The sequence below is a fragment of the Tinamus guttatus genome, unplaced genomic scaffold, assembly GCF_059628265.1.
Source record: "Tinamus guttatus ecotype Peru unplaced genomic scaffold, ASM5962826v1 Tinamus_guttatus_pri_ptg000327l, whole genome shotgun sequence".
NCBI classification, from domain to species: Eukaryota; Metazoa; Chordata; class Aves; order Tinamiformes; family Tinamidae; genus Tinamus; species Tinamus guttatus.
Window position 1 is genome coordinate 1926597 of NW_028288861.1, and position 20791 is coordinate 1947387.

General features: G+C 38.9%; 1 protein-coding gene across 1 annotated transcript in view; it reads left to right on the plus strand.

Moving 5' to 3' along the window:
• Positions 1–13961: 13961 nt before the first annotated feature.
• DPH6 (diphthamine biosynthesis 6) overlaps positions 13962–20791 on the plus strand; it is a 180535-nt gene continuing 173705 nt past the window's right edge. Inside the window, exons 1-3 of the mRNA XM_088529290.1 lie at positions 13962–14012; positions 17830–17924; positions 20159–20352. Coding sequence (XP_088385416.1) covers positions 13990–14012; positions 17830–17924; positions 20159–20352 — 312 coding nt within the window. The 5' untranslated portion in view covers positions 13962–13989. The remainder of the gene's footprint in view (positions 14013–17829; positions 17925–20158; positions 20353–20791) is intronic.

Consider the following 20791-nt stretch of genomic DNA (forward strand, 5'->3'; position numbering starts at 1 on the left):
AAACCACTAATGCCATAAACAACCTCAAGCACAGTACAAACAAAATGCATGCCAAAAAACCTGCTTAAAAATCCATATTAAAGAAAAATACACTTTCAGTGCCTGAGAATTTGACTATTATACCACAAGCAAAACTCTGCACAGTGCACAATGGCCCTGGGATGAAATTTCTGCCAAAGCTGTAGAAAGTATGTGTTATCACTGTCCTTTGCTCAGTATATGCTATATATTTGTATACGATAGTTATAGGTAGCTCTTCTTGTTCTCCACACACAAATCACCTGATGAAAATAGGCAACCTTTACACGATATACAAAAATGTGTATCTGGTGCTTATCACAATTACAAAAAGACAGCATTTATTAGGTAAGAAGTTGGCTATCCAGCAAATACAACAAGCTCAATCAGGGGATGATTGTGAAAGGGGGAACTTTTATTTTAATGGACCCAGTTTCTTTCAGGTATAAATCCACTTACTTCAATGGACTTTACCACTTGGTATCTGTAAGTAAATTCACTCCTACAGAGAATTTAAAGCTAAGGAGTTTTGTCCTCATTAGCTTGATTACAATGCAAATGAGAATGCTGAGGGCCTCACAATGGCATTACCGTGCTAAACCTTTCAGGACCTAAATTGGCACTCGGCTCTCAAATGAAACCCCTAGCTCAAGATTGGCAGACAGACTGGCTGCAGACAGGACTGAAGAATAGGACTTATGTTACTGAGCAACTGAGCAGGCTTCTGAAAAGTAGGAAACAGGTAGGGGGAAGTCAGCTCAGTACCTCAGCACTGAGACCCTGCCCCTCCGCCTGAGGTCCCTCCCCCTCCACCTCTTCTGGCAAGGGTTATGAGTTAGGACCAAAATAGGCCACAATTTGAGAATGGGAATTGTGAAAGACGGAAACATAGCCATGTAACAAAACATAGCTGGGGAAAGAGCCAAAGTCCTGGCCCAACAAAAATACAGGCTCTCCAGGCTTCCTCGCCAGTGGCCGATAGGAGCTACTATCTCAGATGTCTGTGCTAAGTGCCACCTCAACCAAAGTTTCAAGGAGCACGACGAAACATGTGAAGCTACAGTCAGAACATGACTATACTAAACCAAACAAGTTTAACTGATGACTGAATGGACTGTTCTGTGGGTACTGATTTATATGTTCTCACGACCAGGGCTATTTAACTGCCAGAGATCACTGCCCCCAAAGCAGAGATAGGATGTCCAATCCCAAAATGCTGTTGTTTACAACTGAGGATTATAAAAATAGCTGCAATCAGAGGCCATGCAAAGTAATAAAGAATTTCATGTTCCAGACTGGTTGATATGGCTTCTTTTCATTCACACTGTCCAGCTGATGCCCTAGGAGAGTTATTGTATTATCAGCTATATATTCAAATTCAACAAGTGAATCTTCATTACCATTTTGCACTGATTAAACTAGCTAAGTTCTAAATTAATTCAATTAAGTGAATATAACTTTTGCACTACAGCTCAATCCCTCAGAAAAGAAACACTTGCTAATTAGATTACTTACATTCCTTTGTTTTTATTAACACTTGTTTAATCTGAAAGTCAATAAACAACAGGAAGTAAAGGCCTTTTGTATAATTTTCATTAAAAGAATCAGGGCATAAAAAGAAAAAAGAAAAAAGAATCTGAATACTCCAAAAAGTCTTCAAGAGATGGAAAACCAAACTATCACTGATATTTTAGAATTTAGCAATAAATACAAAAAATATTTTTAGCCAGGTAGGCATGGAAAGAAGTAGGAGTTCCCAAGGCATTTTCATATCTTCTGTTAAATCAGAAAACAATAACAAAATAGTTCTTTTCTATTTCTTCACCCATGAGATTGTGCTTATACACATTCTCCTTTATTATCTATATATTCATATTATCCAAATCTCTTTTCCTTGGTGTCTACCTGGCTCTGAAGAACATTGATTAAGATGAACTGTGGATGCCTGCTCATTTTCAGCAGATGCAGAGATTTTTTTTTTTTTTTCAATCTTTCATTCTGACAAAAGATCAGCTTGGGACAATCAACACTATTGCATATTTACAAATTGAGATTTGTGAACTTGCTGGCTAGTACAAAATGTAACATTATGCTTTGTTAAATTTGTAAAGGCTTTTCCACTCATGGCTCCTGGAGATACGGCTATGGCATTCCCCGTTTTTATATGGCATTTACTTATCCGCCCAAATTGCTCTGTAGCAACAATCCTCTATTGTTGCAGTGCAGCCATTTTTGCTAACATAGAAAATTTAGAGCTGGGTTTCGCATTTGGTGTGGGTGAGTATTATCTGCCGGAGACCAAGTTTGATTTAGGAGGGTTTGGCTATGGTGGTGCAACACAACTCCAGGCTTTGGGCCAGGAGGGGATAGTGAAGGGTCTTTGCCATAGCTGAGTGTGACTCAGTGATTAAAGATATCAGGTGACTCAGAGCTCTGTTGCAGGAAATAAAGTTGTGGCCAGAAGCCTTTTAAACCTGAGCACTTGTCTGTGTGTTTATTAACGTCAGCACCAGAGGTAAGTGTAATATACGGTTAAAAAAAAACCCCACAGTGCTCTGTTTCTTTTAAAACTGGATTTATAAAGTCCAAACGTTTACTTAGAAATTAAACGTTTTGGTATTGAGGCCTCTAGGAAATGTTGGCAGTGGAAAAACTAACCTACACCAGATGGCAGAGGTTAAAGAAATACTATAAAATATGGCTTCTATTCATACAGTTCTCAGACAAACAGAACCCGAAGCAGCAAAAACCTGTGAAAGTGGAAAACCTTTTCATTTGCTTACATTTCTCTTTGCTACTCAGCAAACCTGAGAGGTATTGTATCATCACGTATCAAGAAAGTAATATGCCAGATTGTTGTAACAGGTGGAATATGTTTGTTTGTAACACGTTGAATCTGAAATAAAGAAAGGACCAAAGTTACTAATGGGTTCTACCAAAACATCCACAAAATCTAAGCACCTCGTATTTCCACCTGCAAAAGTAAATGGGTAAATTTGAGTAAGTGAGAATTAGAGCTAATGGCTAAATTTTGAACACAAAATATAAAAATTGTACTTTTAAACAATAAAGGGTTCAAATACATTGGCTAGGTGAAAATCTTTGCTGAAAAGACTAATTTGCATTAACATTATAATTAACCACTTCATAAATATATAAAAAAATGAACACAGATTATATCTAGACTTTATCCGATTTTACTTAATCATCTCTGAACTTAATCTTTTTTTTTTCATTTCTAAAGATTCTTAAAATCACAACTCTTTTGTAACTTCAATATATTAGGCATTGCTTCCTTACATAGTATTTGCAAGCTGTCGTTATTATAACACAAATGCTTCATTATACTATAAATGCAACACCTTGTATACTTTTGTCACATCAAGCACGAGCTTTAAACCCCAATGTCTAAAGCCTAATATGTAGTATAAGGCATTTTCTAATTATATAGGTAGCTATGTGATTTTAAAAAGAGAGAGAGAGAGACAACTCGGATGTAAACATTGGGCACAATGGACCAAGCTGTCAAAAATATTCAGTTGTCAAAAATGCAGATGGCATAAAAGCACAGAATCAGATCACTTACTGGAACTGCTTTTAATGGGAGATATTGCAGGGATTTTTAAGAGGAATAAGGTTCCTAAAATGTTACAGGCAGCTAGTGAGCTTTTCAAGGGTACCTAGGCATCTCTTCACAGTCTGGCTTGTCTAAACAGTCAGGGACTGAATACCTTGAAAGACACAGTCCAAAGTCCAAGAGAGAAGTCATTGTGGTCCCAGATAACCAAAGGCTAAAAAGAAAAACAGCAAGGCATCTGAGGAGAGACAGTTTCCCTGAAGTGTAGTCCTTTTCCCTAAAAACAAATCAAAAGGGCTGACCCAAATGGAAAGCTCTGCACAGTGAGAACAACTAGTGAGCAGTAAACATCCACAAAGTATTTCCGTACGTAGCATTTCTGAGTGGAAATGGCATTACAAAAGAAGTGGCACTAGTCACAAAGATTCACATGGTTGATGAGCTACATGGCCGATGCAATCCCGCACCTGGGGGCAGCTGAGGTGCCCAAGCCACCAAGAGGAACCTGTGGATCCGGAGGGGCTCACGACTGCTACGAGTGCTCTTCTCCCTGCCTATGCTGCTTCTGCCCCTTGCCTGTAACACTAGAGGCATTACAGTGCAAGTACAAAGCTCCTTTGCGATGGATAGAGTGTTCATAATAAACTCATCTCTTATTGCTAGGCAACACTGAGCAATGTGAATTTGTCACTTCTGTTTGGTGCAACTTTCAATTTCACCTCCAACTGTAACAATATAAGCCTGCTATATTTTAGATGCCACTATGGTTGGATGCCATCCCAGGAAAGATGTGAACTACTACTGACAGGGAGTGAATGACTGGCAATGGGCATAAGCAGTTTTCTGATTTTTAAGCCGTGACATATAATTAATTGCTAGATTTAGACTTCTATGAAAGTCATACTTCATGATTCTTCCTTGCTGATTGCCTTTTAGATATCGCAAATGTAGCATCCCCAGACAGGTGAATTTCTGTTTGCAGGTTGACCTCTTGTCACGTGGCGCTTGCTCTGCACCGGCTGTCTTTCTGAGGGATGGCTATGTGTAAAATTCACAGCCCCCCAGTGAAGTCAAAGCACGATTATTGCTAAGGAATGTAAAATTACTTGTTGGAATAAATATACTCCTTATCTTAAGAAATTAAGGTTCATAACTTAAAAGATACCAAGCAACTCTCATGCACTGCAGAATACCCTTAGTATCCAACATCACCGACTGTTGAGGCAGCTCCACTTACTGAAGAAGGAAGACTATAGTTATTTTTTTTACATTAAATGATTTCTCTATTCAAGATGTTTCTGATTACAGCACTGATAGGACTGTTTTAAAAATTTGTACATGATTATTCAATTTGGCTATCAGGTTACTGCTTTTCAATCTTTGAAGAATATTAGGTCTGTTTGGATACAACAAAAAGGAAAAGGGAAAATTTATATCACTCCACTTAAGATATGAAAAAAGGGATAAATCTTCTACTTGAAAAAATGCATATTAAAAAAATCATCTTCCTCATAAATAATTTCTCTAAATCTTTAGAAATATTTCATGATTGCATGAATTGTGCCAAATATGCCAAAAATGAGAATTTTAATAATATTTTAGTCTTCGCATATTTTCACTGACTCACTGAAAACAAAAGGAGTGTCTGTAACTGTATGAATGAACCGTGGCATGTGCGTGTTCTTTTAAGAAAGGCCAAGGGTGCAGTTCTATTTTCTTAGCTCTGCTTTCATATTTATGTGTCTCATTTCCAGCTCATTGCTGATGCCTTAGTTGCACTATCCATCAACACTTTTATCCTCCTTGTTCCTCAAAAAGAACATAAAATCCTTTTTTATGTGGTGGTAATATTATTGCAAATAAAAGCAAATACCAAAATCTTTATTAGTCTGCCAAAATAATAAACTATTTAATAAAAGCATGCTGTAAAAATAAGGTCATTTGCATCACTCAAGTTTCTTGCAGGAAATACAGAGAATTATTGGTCAAAAAGTACGAACTGACAGCAATTATTTCTGTTGTTGATCTAATGCTTCCTGAAAATGGGTTAAAAAATGCACTGAGGTTTTGCAAGTTTGCTCTCTTTAAATGTTTGTTTTTAATGCTGGTGTGTACAGAGCAGCCTGGGAGAATCAAAATTTTCAAAGCTCTCTTTTTTTTACCAACCTTCCCTATAATTGAAGAAAGGAAGAGTGGATAGACCCTATTAGAAATCTTTACTGCAAAGCTCGAGCTGAACCTCTGACTCCCTTACTGCCACAAGATTTATCATCCAAATATTTACCATTTTTACATTCAGTATTAATTGTATTTGTTTAGGATTTGTGTCAGCTTTAGCTATAATATTTTTTCACTGTTTTTTTTTTTCATTCTTGCAGACAGATCAATACAAAGGTTTTATTTCAGAAGTTGGTAAAATGCTTCAAGTTAGTCGGAATAGGTCTTTCAAAACCATGAATCTAATGTCTGATCCTTTCTTCTTATTATATTACAAACCTGACCATTATTTTCTCACTCTGCAGTTTCTCTGCCTACCTGGCAGTTCTGCAAGTCTGTTATTGATAGAGTGCAGAAAAATCAGCTGCCGTGGTGAGATTTAAACACTGTTTGTGATACCCTTGTACACTACCTAGGAAGAACCTGCATATAAATATTAAAAATAAGCTAATTACGATTTTTTCCTTAGCTCTAAAGTATTTACCTTACTTGCTATAATCATTATGATAGGGATGGATCCCTGGAAGAACTGAGTTAAAAGGTTTCAGAGATATTCTTTTTCTGTAATTTTTAAAATGATATTTTGTAACTTACACAGCTGTAAAACCTTATAAATTTCAAAATACTCATCAAAGTGTAATTATGCCCACTTTACAGATAGGGAAACCGAAACAAGGAGCAGCTGAAGCTGCATGAAGGATTATGCAACAAGTTACCAACCAAAGAGAGAATAAAATTCCAAGATTCAGATTGCTGGTGCCATCTCGTAATTTTGGGCTTTACTGCCTCTGCTTCTTAAGTGCGATAGAGATGCTCCACTTATTTTGAGGATGAGACCTGTACAGAGATGAAATATTTTAAAAATGCATTATAGATATTGAAATGAGCACTTCCTAGAGTCCTGTTAGTGTATCTGATCATGCTTCAAACCATAAAATAGCCAGGAGTTATTCTCCTTGCTTCACAGACTGCAGTATGACTGCTGAAACCTGAATTAACTCTGATATGAAATAATGTTTAGGATGTAATGTCAAGTGATATGTGTAGGTAAAAAGCATGTGTGTTAGAAGCATCAATTTTGTCATTTTGAAGGTAAGGAAAAATTTGTATTTGCATATATTGGTAGGTTCAGTAAGTCTCTGCCTTGCAAACACTTGAGTTTCTTTACACATTCTGGTAAAATTAACCATATGTTTTCAAAAACTTCAGCTATATTAGTGGTTTCCAACGTTGACTTGTTTGGATAGTGCTTGCAGTAATAGCAGTTGCTGGAGTAACAGCTCCCACATATAGATAGGACTATAGATAGGGCAAGAAGAGAGGTTCAGCTGTTAGGACAATTGTACAATAGAAATTGTACAAAGAACATGTAACAGTTTAAGAAGACTCCATCTAAAGGTTTATTAATCAGTTGTACAGTTGAAATTAAAAGCACTTGCATTACATGAGCTTCATATTTATTGGGATTGCTATGCTATGTATACGTCATTAAGACAAACTGTACAGCTGGGATTTTAAAAGATTCAGATAATTGTATGAATGTTAATTAGAGCTTTTTTTTAATTCAGGCTAAGATATGCAATAAAATATCAGAGAGTCACTTTTTTTCAGAATATAATATATTAAATTATGTGTAAAACAGCAGATTTGCAAAGGACTTTTAAGAATAATTTCTGAATTGCGTTGCTGAGGTACAAAAGAACTAAGTAAATTGTCAATGGTCAAACAAATCAGTGGCAGATGCCTCTAGATGATAATCTGTGATTCAGAAGAATATAGATGATTAAAATTAATCCCAGCTTCCACAAAACAAACAAACGCACAAACAAAAAACAGGCAGTGGTAACTGGAAAAGTGAAATTAATGCCCACACAGCAAAAAAATATGGATTGCTGGCCCTCTGGATTAATTGCATAGGAGACTAAAACCACAGAATCTATGGAGCGGTTCTAACTTGGCCTTTCAAGTAAATCTCTGCAGACAGATGTTAAACTTCTGCTCTTGCCTCAGCCCTTACTCATAGAGTGCAAAGATGCTGTAACGCTATTGCAGTGGAACAGTGACTTGTGTTTATTCTGTTTCAAATCTGCAAGTTCAGATTTTTTTTTATTCATAGTGCTTATACTAAGATCAGAGACAAGATATTATAGAACCAGTGGGGTCCACTAGAGATTTATTTTTCAAAATCAGTACATAACCACCAAGTACTCAGAAGTGTCTTTCAGACTATTGCAAAATATTTCTCTACTTCAGAGCTTAAACACAGAAGAAAGCATACAGACAAAGAAGTGTTAGAAAGGAAGTAATATGCCCTTATTTATAGCACTTGCCCACTTGTCACTCTCGAATTCTCATCTGCCTTTCAAATGCAGTGTAATCTAATTATGCATACTGTATGCTCGTGCAGACAATTTCCTCAGTTCAGAGTATGTGGAGTTTGGTAACAGCTTTTGTACTTTTCCTTAACCTGTTTCCGAAATAGCTCTGTCACCATTTGTCTCATTATTATATAGGATGATGGAAATTGACGTCTTTCTATATAGAAGCAAAAAGAGTATTAGTTTTATCAAAGACTAGATCCTCCCTATCCCTCCAGTGAGATTTGAATTTGGTCACTTCAGGCCTTTCTGTGTAGGATGATTTTAAGCAATAGTCGCTGTGGTTGCAGGCTCTATCACCTAATAATTGACCATGACAGGAATTATATGTCCAAAGCCAAGGGGTAGAGTGAATAGCATATGTCAGGGTCAATTATAAGGTGGAAGACCCTGCAACAAAAAAGCCTGCACTGATTAGAGCATGATGTTGACAAGGGAGCTGACACTTCAGTGTTGTTTTAAAGGGCACTGTCACAGCCACCCCTTCCTTCAGGTCTCAAAATCTGAGCCATGGCTTATGCTACACGTGACGCAGTAAAGCTCAGTGGGACACTCAGAGTTATTTTTCCTTTTTTTTGCATTTTTGCAGAGATAAAATATCTTCTCTATGTAATGCAAATTTAAGCTTACCTGCTTTGCTAATTACATCAAAACAGGTCCATACTTAGGAGGTTATTTCTCCCTTGAATAATCTGATTGTGAGACGATAACAGTATTAAATGTCATGCAATTAAGAAGTCGATTATTAAATTCATTAACATTATTTGTACAGGCCAAATGGAAGAGGATAGGAACAGTGGAATACAGAGAAAGCAGACGTTTTTATTGCTTAAGCAATGTCTTTAATATTTCATGCTGCAGAAAGAATTTTGCAGAGTAACAAATGGGCTAAATAAGCTGCTTGTTGATTATTCCCCTGCAACACCAACAGTTTTAACCTACTTGGATGTTCTTGATCAGTGAGGAACTGACATTTAGTAACTAAATAAGGATGCCAAATTATATACCATCACAACAGGCTACTGCAGTTCCTTTACAGACTGAAGTTTTCTGACTCCTCCTTTGAACACTGTTTCTATAAACTTTCGTGGCTCTGATGACCTCAGTCATCCCTGCATTCAAGATCGCAGTGGTCTAACTAATAATAATGGAGAAGATAGTGTAGCTTAACCTCATTAACTAGAGTGTGAATTCCCCTCTTGCATGGGGTTTGCATGAGGTTTTATCCATGATCCCATTTTTCTTGCATACTTTGCAGCTATCATAGGTACTGGGAGGTTTTTTTTTTTTTTTTACTAAAACTACTGAGGGATTTTATTGAGACAAAAATACATTAAAATCCCACAGATCAAGCAAAACAGAAAAAAAATGAAAATGAAGAATTTTGCCAGCCATACTTGACAGTGTCTATTGGTCATAATTGTTGTTAGTGCTTTCACTAATAAAATAAAAAATTTGAACACTGAAAACAGATCTAGTGACAAGGAAAAAAAAAGTCATCAGTTCCCCATGCATATGAAATTTAGCTTGTGCTAGTGCGTCTGCTGGAAAAGGAACATACTAGTCATTTTGATGAAGGTGTCACCTCATAAGATTTTCAATAGAGGCTGATTTTATTAATTTGACTCACTGAACACAGGTAGATCAGTTGATGAAAATGAAGGAATACATCAAAAGCTTAGAAAAACTGGCATGACATAAAGACCATTGCAGGACCTCAGGAACGCGTATGATGCATAGGACTAAATTCTGTGTCTATTATAGTGGGAAATAAATACAGGTCTGAGAGGCTTCTCCAAGGTTAAACAGTATGGGTAAAGTTGATGGATTTAATACTCTGCAGAATTAAGATAAATCACTTAGGAAAATGACAGCCCTTTTCATACTGGAAGCAGGAGCTATGGGATTAGCTGTGTGTATTTTAAGAGAGCACTTAAGAGAAGGAAACCTCTAGCCCTGGTAAGTCCTCCTTCCTGTACAGCACAGATCGCCCAGGCTGTATTGGTGTGAACGGCTGCAGACAGACCTGGGGTCCTACTTGAACGAGGCCAGCCATGTGCCAAGGTGTTTGGGCTAATCTTTATAGGCTGTAATAGTTTAGACATTCAGAGCAGACCTGCTGATATCTAGTGAGCTTAAAATGTGGAAAGAATATCCTGGAGTCCTTCCATAGCCAGGAGGGGAGATAGATGGTGCCTATGAGAAATTATTTCATTCAGCTTTTAGTAGCATGTCAATATTTCGCAAGCTTGCAAAAGTAATTTTTCCAAAATTTCATTTTGGTGTATCGCAAGGAAGAATCTATAATACCATGTCTGCTGTGAAGTTAGTGAAAATTTGGGAAGTTGTCAATGACATGCAGCTAAGGAGCTGCTCAGAAAGTTTCTTAATTTAAAAGACAAAGATGTTCTCCTTTAACATCTGAAAACATATTTCTGTGTTGCATCAACAGCTTCGGGTGCTGGTGGCAGTGAAAATTCTGCCACCTGTTACCCAGGGAACTCCTGCGGCTGCAGCAGAGCGGGAGAGGTGTAACTTAACGAGGGACAAGGACAACTACGCCCACGCAAACCCGACCGCTCTAGTCTTGGATTTGGCAAGGCAGGTAAAGGAGGAGGCGATTTTCAGAATCTCAGTTTAAAGAGAAAATGTTCTTCTAATGTTATGTCTACCCTATATATGCAGTATTCTGTTACTTATTGGGGATTATAATGGGAAATCTTCTTTTAATTAAGAACTTCAGCAGCTCACCTTTAACTGCCAATCATTGGATAATTGGCCCTTTTCTAACAGGCGCTGCAGCTCAGGTATGCTAAAATGACTGTTTCTCAGAATAACTTACTGATAGTAAGCTATTTTTGGAACTCATTTATGAGAGAACGTAATTAACTATTCCAGGTCATTAGGGATACTGCATTGCTTTTTTAATCCTCTGACAGGTTCCTCCAGTTATATTAATTCATTATTACTATTTTCAACTTTCCATGCACAAAAAGATGAGCAAGAAACACTGAGGCACTGTTGCGTTTCCACCCAAAGTAGCCAGTACCTCTTCTCTGAGAAAAAGAAGATGGCTTTGGTTTTTTTTTTTTTTTTTTTTTTTTTTTTTCGGGGTTGGGGGGAGTGCAGGAGCATAGCAGAAGATCCTGGGGCAATCTGCTTGAGAGACGATGCACTGACTTCTGTCCACAGCCACGTGGCAGCACCCTGGTAAAAGCAGTCACACTCCACCAGAGCTCATCAGGTGAATTAGAGTGAACACTTATGCACTGAATGCATTTAAAATAATTTGAAACAAGCACTTTTGGGGGCATAAAATACAACACTTGCTTTGAAACCCACTTTATTATTTCAATTTAGGCACATTTCACAAAATCTGTGAGCAAAAAAGCACTTATTTTACTCTTGATAATGGCTACTGAGGTTTCCATCACCAGTAGAAGAAAAAAGGTCCAGTTCCCCAAGCAAATAAGGAAGACTTTGGTCCTGCAGTGTCTGCTTCAAACAGAATGTCTGAGTTGATTGTAACTGGAGATTGTTTTTTTTTTTTTTTTTTTTTTTCAAAGCTATAAATCTGAATGCAATACAACCATCAGCTGGAAACCAGCAGCATTGTGGCAGGGTAGACTAATAATAATGGACCTTCGTGAAGGCAGGCGGCTTGAGAATTATCCCCCTCCTCAGATCTTCTAACAATGCGCTATTTAGAAGAGAGCTTTACAAGTGTTTGAATTTGGTTATAAAGCTGTCTGATTAGAGCTACTGATTTTATGGATTCTCCATTTTCCAAAGAAGCAGAATAACTTATGTGCATGATTTTTAGACTTTCCGTGCATTGTTGCTAAGCACTTTAAGCCAGCATCTTTTAAACATTCACAACTACTAGTTCAATTATTCTTTCTTGTCATGATCAAAAATAAAAACACATTTATGTGTCTTTCACGAAAAGCAAAGACACAGGTGATGTATGATAAAATAATAACCCAGGTTTCTGCAATAATCAAAACACCTCTGTTCTTTTTTTGAACAGTTCCTGAGAGGTGGGTTTATTTCCTATCAGCTCATTTTACTATGCAGTATTGCTTCAATGAACTTAGTAGTAATCTCAGCTAAAACACCAAGTCCCTTGGATTTACAGTTTTAATTCAGAACAGGCCTCTATTACCAAAAAAAAAAAAAAAAAAAAAAAAAAAACCAAAGCCAAACAGGCAAAAAAAAAAAAAAGGACAGCATCCTATCAAAATAATCCCTGTGCTTTCCTCAGAAAAGATTTCCCGAGTGTGGGCTTCACAACTAAGAGATCTAGAGTCTGACAAACCTGAGTCTAATATGTTTTGAAGATCAGAAAAGACAAAAACGCTATTAATTATGAGGAGGAACTTAAACTGTCCTGTAAGTAATTCCAGATGTTTTTATGGCCAAAGCATAAACTGAAAAAATATTTTTTAACACACTTGATTTTTCATAATCTTTCCTGTATAGAAAAATCCACGCTGTGGTTACCTTCTCTTCATAAGTACTTATCAGATAAATATACATTGAACCTCAGTTTTTAATTCTGCAGTTGTTATTTAAAGAAGTATTATCATCTCGTATCTATAATTACCAACTCCTGCTCTACAAGTTTCAGTAACTTTCTGTAAAAATCATGCAACCTAAAAGGGGAAAGTCGGATCTTTCAAATGCCTTCTGTAAAAAAATATCTTAAAATACTTTTATTTGTCTTGCTAGGCCTTGCAGATTTATTGGGGCACATTTATCATTTTAAATATACATATTTATCATTTTGAATATACATATATATGCATTTCCCACTGTCTTGCTTCTCCTGGGATCTTCAGAGTGATCAGTTCGTTTGCAAGGAACCTGTATTTCAGACTCCTGCCCAAGGTCGCACTGGCAGGGATCGTGGCAGGCTGCGTGGCGCAGCAGCCCATCACACAGCGCTCATGAGCCAGCACTCAGTGCCCAGCGCATCCCCGTCGCCCCGGCTCCCTTTACATCAGCCACACCGGTGGCTGCAAGGACAGCTCCGCAGGAATGGGGAATCCCAGCTCCTGGGCACAGCAGGCAGGCTGGGGCACTGCCCTGATCAGCGGTGCCCAGGACGTGGATGGGGAGGCTCACGAGGAGACACTGGCACGGCAGGATCAGCAGCCCCCAGGTCTCGAATCTTCCCCATACTGGCAACAGGCAGGACCTTTCAAACCCAAATCTCTCAGACCATGACCCAAAACAGAGCGAGGAGGCCCCCAGCAGCGCTTCCTCTGGTGGAAGAGGACTCCCTTGTAGTCCCCCTAACATTGCTTCACCAGAAACAACCCCCGGGCTTCCTCTGTGGCCTGGAAGCAGTGTCTAACCCCTCGGTCTGTGTAAGGTTCTGGCTGGTGCAGGCTACAGGCCCAGTGATGTGCCCGAGCGTGAGGGGGTGCCCCGGGACACTGCCCCAAGGCCAGGAGAAATCACAGGATCGCACTGGTTATTCGGCCCACAGAACCGCTCCTGGCGGCGGCCGTGTCCAGGCTGCGGGCTCGGGCGGGCGCTCGGCGCAGGGCAGCGCCTCTCCTCCCCGCGCGCCCGGCCGCGGCCGCGGCCGCAACCGCGGGGCTCCCCCGCGCGCGGCCGCTCCAGCCGCAGGGCCGCCCGCCCGGGCCTGCCCCGCCGCGGCGCTTAGGCGCCCTCCGCGCTGCCTCCGCCGCGGAGCCGGCGGCGGCGGCGCAGGCAGTGGCGCGGGCTGCCCGGCCGCCCGGCCCAGCGGAGGCCCCGCCGCGGAGGCGGCGGCGCGGGCCTGCGGGCAGCATGAGGGTGGTGGCGCTCGTCAGGTAACGCAGGGCGGGCGCGGGGGAGCCGCGGCGGCCGCTCCGCTCCGCTCTGCTCCGCGGCGCCGGCCCGGGCCCGCCCCGCCGCGCTGCGCTCCGAGCCGCCGGGGGTCGCCCGGGAGACCCTCCCGTCCGGGCCGCGCTTCCTGCACACGCGCTTCCTGCCGCCTCCTCCCGGGCCGGGCCGGGCCAGGGCAGCGCCGCGGGGCCGCCGCTTCCTGCCCGCCCCGAGCGCCGCGCGAGGGCCCGGCCGGGCTCCGGCCCGCGGCCGCCCGCCAGCCCCGGGGTACCCGCGCGCTGCTGCCCCGAGGCCCAGGCTCAGCGGGGCGCGTGTGGGAAAGCGGGCCCCAGGCCGCCCCGAGGCGCGCTCCGGCAGCGGCAGCCGCTGCCCGTGCCGCGGAGGCGCCTCCGAGCGCGGCCGCGTGTTCCTGCCGGCGGCTGCCGCGCGTGTCCCGCCGCAGAGATCGCGGCGCTGTGCGCGTGTGTGCCCAGAGGGGAATTGACGCTGTGTGTTCAGAAAGGAACGAACGCGTCCTAGGCAAGCAGGTTCCTTCCCTTCCTTGGGAAACTGCAGTGAGTTAAGAGACTCTTAGCTGGGGAACGTATAACACACACACACACGCACACATATTCTTATGTATAAATGTGTGTGTGTGTACCCCAGCTAAGAGTTTCTGTATGTGTGTGTATATTTAGGATTGTTCGTAACACTGCCTTTATTTTGGGGTGTAATAACTGTTTACTGAAATCTTAGCACATCACAGGCAATGATTAGTATCAAACCCACTTGAAAAAGGCCTTGGCTGCAAATAGGTACAAATCAGTGCAGAAATTCTCCAAAGAGAAAAATTATGCAACAAATGTTACCCGCTTTTTTTTTTTTTTTTTTTTTTTTTTTTATGTTTAAATACAGGCTAGCAAAACCTATTGCTTTTTCTTGTATGGACAAGATTTGGGCATCCGAGTTTATTTATTTTGATCTCCTCTAAGCAGAGGAATGTGTTAAAAGGCAGGACGAAATAAAATCCCCCAAAAAGGTTGGTAACACAATTGCTATTTTAATGGGCAATTTTACAAGGATGGATTTAGTTTCAGACATAGTTTTAAGAAGAGTTTTAAAGAGACATCAAAGTGTCTAAAATCTTTGTAACAGAGCTAGTGCCAAAGATCAGAGGGAGGAAAAAAAGAAGTCTATTTAAAAAGTGCTTCTTGCTTTTGAAAAGGCCAGGATTATATACGAAACTACTTTACCGTGTTTCTTTTTCTTCTGAAATGTTGACCACATGTAAAGTTGATAGTCTTGTTTTAAGGTGGTATTTAGGAAGTAAATCCTGTATTGTATTTTGTGCTAAATCATAGTCATTTTAAAGCCACTCTTCTAACTGAAATTTGATGCTTTTTCAACTCCTTAATTCTTCCAGAAATCTGTTGGTGCAAATGGTAACACCTGTCAATAGGGGGGAATTTTTGTTCCCAGAAGCTTTTATGGCTCTGTATCTTTATAGTAACCTTATTTTTTTCCTTTTGACATTTTGTTTGTTTATAAGCCTACCTGTTACCATATCTGGGACATTGTCAGAACTAATCCTGAATGTGGCCCAACTTCAGACAGGCAGTTTTCTATAAAAAAAAAAAGCTTTTGTGCTTTCTTGTACGAGGACATTTGGGAGGAGTTCCCAGGAAACATTTTCAAAGCCACCTCAGTATCTGCCTTCCTGTGTGTCTTAAAGCTTGTTTGTTTTTCTTTCTTTTTGTTACCTCGTATTTGACAGCAGTCACTTCGGTGCTGTTCTGAGTTCACCTTCTGCAGTACTGACTGGCTGGCTTCATTGGTCCTAACAGTGCTTTACAGTTAGATTACAAGCTTTGGTAGGTGGGCACCCCCCCCCTTTTTTTTTTTTCTCCTCCTGTTTCTTGGCACAATTTGTTTCTGCGATCCAGTTTGCACAATTTCAATCAAGTCATTTGAATTTAGCATCATCTTAAAATTTTTTTTATTTTTTTAAAAACTAATTGTAAAGATGCATAGATTAGTTCCATTTTTATTTCTGATTATTTTTTAAAATGCCAATGCTAGCATGCTGTAAATAGTACAGGCAAACATAGGCAAATAAATATCTATTGACATACAATGATTTTTCTTGATTTGTGTTTGGAATCAGAATCAGAATTACTGGAAAGTGGGTCTTTGGTGTGTGTGTGGTTTTTTTGTTTCTTGAATAAATTCGTTCTTTCAGAAAAAAAAAGCCTTTGTCTCTTATGATTTTTGTTAAGCCTGTTATTTCAAAGTACAAAGTGGATGCTAACTACATGAGCAGTATCAAGCACAGTATGCAGTATTAATAAACATACAATTTTGTATTATATTGTCTGCATATGTGTTGGAAGAAAGTTGTAGGTATGTATAAGAAAAAATGCCCAGTATAGATGGAATGTCAGATTAGAAATCTATTAAAATATTCATATTTATAGTTTATGTTTCAGTGCTATAAAACTGCTTTGTGAAAAACTGTTAAGTATGAAAGGACGGTAGGTTATGTGTATTATATCTTCTTAGTTTTGAGTTGTAGAGGAAATTAAGTTCAGCATACAGAAGTCAGCATACAGAAGTTTCACGTTGGTAAAAGCAGAAAAAATGTCAATATGGAAATAACTGTCTGGTTTTATTTCTGTAACACACTCTTGAGGTCTTGCAAGGAAGGACCATATGGAGCAGTTGGTGACAGTGGGAACTTTGCAGTGGGAACGCTGCAGAAATTTATTAGTAGTGAGGTGGCCATGAGGAAACCATGGTCTGTTGTAGCAGGGGCTGCTTGTTACTCTCTCTTCTCCTGCCCTTCCTTCCGTGGCTGCAGTTAGGCAAGAGGTTGTTGCCCAGAGCTGGTCCAGATGCTCTGCTTTAGTCCCTGCCTGAGACAAAGTTCTGTGCTTTGGCTTTTTGAGAAGTTACAAAGAATCTCCAAGGCTGTGAATGTGAACATGGGTTTGTAAGTGGAGTGTACCAGGATCAGCTGTGGTTTCATTGCTGAACTGTAACATTTCTTTTGATAAGGATTAAAATCCATGACAAGATTTATATTTCAGTTACACAAGAAGAATGGGGTTTTTCCTTTATTGATGGTGGAAAAAAAGTAAAAGTAGGACTTGAGTGAATGTCAAAAATACTGTTTTTTTCTCTGTTATGGTGTCATCTCTAGGCCTTAAAATATTATTCTGTTGGTTTTTCTTTTTCTTAAGCAGCAGTAATTATTTTTATCTGCAGTTATATGCAATATAAAACCATATGTTTCATGAAGAGCCAGCTGAACCTGTTCCCCGTGTAATTAAAACTTCTGAGAATGGGAAGGACATTTAAAAAATCATGTCAAGTATAATCCCAAAATGAGGATATTCATTTAAAAAGATTTCTAATGCTAGTAACTCTTTGGAACACATACTGTTTTTTTTTTTTTTACCCTAGTTATCAATTATTCATCTCAAAGGTAGCCCTTATCCTGAAGGGCTGCTCTTCATATGGAAGCTCTCCCTTAGAAATAAAACACAGATTTAAGTATGCTAATATTTTTTTGGATACTGCATTTAAATACCTTACCAAATCCTAATCAATTTAATTATACTTTCTGTTTAAGCCTTGGTGTAATGAAGTCCTATCCTTTTCCTACAGTTAACTCTTTGCAACTTTTTTTTAAAATTATTATTGACTTGAAAGCTTTGTAACCAACTCTGCTATTAAGTTTCAAGTAATTAGGGGAAAGTCACTAAAGACTAAAACTTTTGGTAGTGCTTTAGCTTAACTGTCCCTATTTTTATTTCCTTACAGTGGTGGGAAGGACAGCTGCTATAATATGATGCAGTGTGTTGCTGCTGGGCACCAGATTGTTGCTCTAGCCAATTTAAGACCTGCTGAAAGCACAGGTATGAAAGCCTAATTTCTCGCAGAAAATATATATATATATTTTGGAATAAGTAATAGAGACACAGCTGTGTCATAAGTTCTTTTATGTATTTGTATTTAGTTTTGCATATTGAAGGACAATCTGCAAATCATCTTTAAGAAGTATAAGAAAGAAAATTATGTGTATATAAATACATACAATAGAAAATGCAATAAATGTATTTTCGCTGAAAAAGAAAAGAAATACGAAAGGATGAAGAGTAGTAAAAGAAAGGCTTGCACAATTCGAAGAAAGGAAAACATGAATATTTCTGGTATTATAAGAGGGGAATGTATGAGTTCAGTGTCGTGAATAATAAAATCTTGTATGGGAAATCATCTAACAAAACAAACGCTTCTTTTAGAAACACTTTAAACTGGGATTAACTACTCTGGCTGTCAAAAATAAGAAGTTCTGCTGCTGCCTGTTTGTTCTTCTCCCCATGTATGCTCCTCCATTATTGTAGCCCGATCCTTCCGAACTGGATTGAGGAGCTGATCTGGGTTAGAGCTGGCTTTGGTACACTGCCTTTTGAGCTCTGCTGGGTTAGTTTGAGCATAGAACAATTTTCTGATCGGTTTCTACACAAGTTTATGGACGATTCTCAGGCATGTCGAAGTCATTCCTGGGGAGAGACAGAGATTACCACTTCTGTGCTGGGAATGAAGTGAGGTTTGAAAAAGAGAGTGAGTTAATTCCTAGTTGTTTGGGGCAAATTTCCAGTGTTGATCCATGATAATTGCTTAATGTATGTTATCTTTGGGATACCTGGTAAGGCACAGTAGGAGGATGTGCAGAAATAGTGAAGGGAAAGGTGAGCTGGCATCACAGATAAATTGTGGAGGGGACTAGCAACTACTAGGGAGTGGGCAAGAGCATTTTATTCCCTTGGTAGCTAGGGCAAAATGATCTCTAATCTTGTTAAAATATGTTTGTCTTTAATTTATCCACGTCAGAAATGTAGAATATTGTCATTAAAACCATAAAATGATCCCTTTAAGTCTGTAGTTGGAAATTTTGTGGAAAGTTAATTGAGGTGCTTCAGGCAATAGTGGATTCTATGCCATTCATTTTATCTTGTACCACTGTTGCTTGGATAGTCTCAATTAAGAAAGAAACTGTGTATTCTGAACTGAATATGACTTTAAAGGGACCTTGTCATGTTTTACATACATTAAAAAGTACTGAGTTTTATTTTAAATCAACCCTTCATGTTCAGTTTGGTTAATTGTGATTAGGAGTCCCTGAGTCCATTTTGAGCAAATACATAGCTCTATTTTACTGTATGGCATCAAATAGGATGCGATACAGTAATTACATCACAAATTAATTATCTCAATCCAGTTACAGACCTTTCCGTTTCCAAAATGTGCCATATGGACGTACAACAGAGATACTTTATGTGTCTGGGTCTAAATTAAGAGTTCAATGTTGCAAATCAGTGTTAGGATAGTGAATTGTGTTAGTTTTTAACAAATGAGGTAGAAATTTCAGCAGTAATGTTGTGTTGCTTTATTGATCTGTTATAAAATCATTTAGATTTTTTTTTAATATTAACTGTATCAGAGAGTTTGAGATTTCCTCTTGACTAAAGAAACAGCAGCAAGCAGTTGGCTACGTTCTGAGATTATTTTTTTTTTAAGTGGAGTGGAAAGGGACTGAGTATTTTAGCAGATCTCCTTTTCTTTTTGTACCAATCAAAGTGTTGTAGCAATCTACTTTTATTCTACTTAACTACAATAATCTGCTCTTCAAGTGTTTTAACAGTAACATTTTTGGAAATTTTGGCAAACTGTTGCTTATTGTCAGTGTTGCAGTGTGTTCCAAGTTTCTTGTACTGAATATGTTGAAATATAGTTGGGTTTGTGCCTCTCTCTGAATTATTGTATAAATAGGAGCAGGATTGGACCCTTAAAACATTTTTGGATGAAACAGGGAGGAACAGTAAAGAAGAAGTAGACGCAACAATTTCAAAGTAGGAAGCAGGTTCATGACATGCATCTTCTTGTCCCTAAGTCTGCTGGGGGAAAAGATCTACTTTTTTATTTTTTATATTTATTTATTTTTATTTCCATGTTCATAAGGATTATGTCATCATCAACTGTGAACCAAAAACTACTAATTTTTTTTTTCTTGCTGCTCTAGAATGTTACCATTTTCTGTAGCTGTTGAAATAATGTACTTATCATCATGTTTATTTCTTAATTTTGGCAGGGCAGAGTGATGAGTTGGACAGTTATATGTATCAGACAGTAGGACACCAAGCCATTGACCTGTATGCTGATGCAATGGATTTGCCACTCTATCGTTGCTTCATTAAAGGCACCAGTGTTAATACTGGACGAGTGTACACCACGTGTGAGGGAGATGAGGTCGAAGACCTTTACCGCCTTTTGAAACTTGTTAAGGTATGTTGAATAAAAGAATGAACTACTTGGAAATGATTGTGTTGCCTTGATACATTACACTGATCTATAAATTTAAGTAAATATTCCACTTGCATATTTATGGAAAGCTGTGAAAAAGTTTATGGACATTTCTACTCTTATAAGTGTAGTTTCTATTGCTTTGTTCTGCCTTTGAGTGTGAATATGCAGCCTAACTTAATTTATTTTTTTTCATTTTCCTCAAATTTTAAACCAGACTAATCATTGATTAATCTTTATTTCAAACCAGAACCATGTTCTTATTCAATAAGTACACCTTCAGTAGGTTCTTGGCAGATAATAAAAAAAAAAAAAAAAAGTGAAAGTTATCTATGACCAAAATGCAATTTACAGTTTCGTATTGCTTGATTATTAGAATATAAGATACATTTATCAATATATTGAAAGTAATGTCTATAGA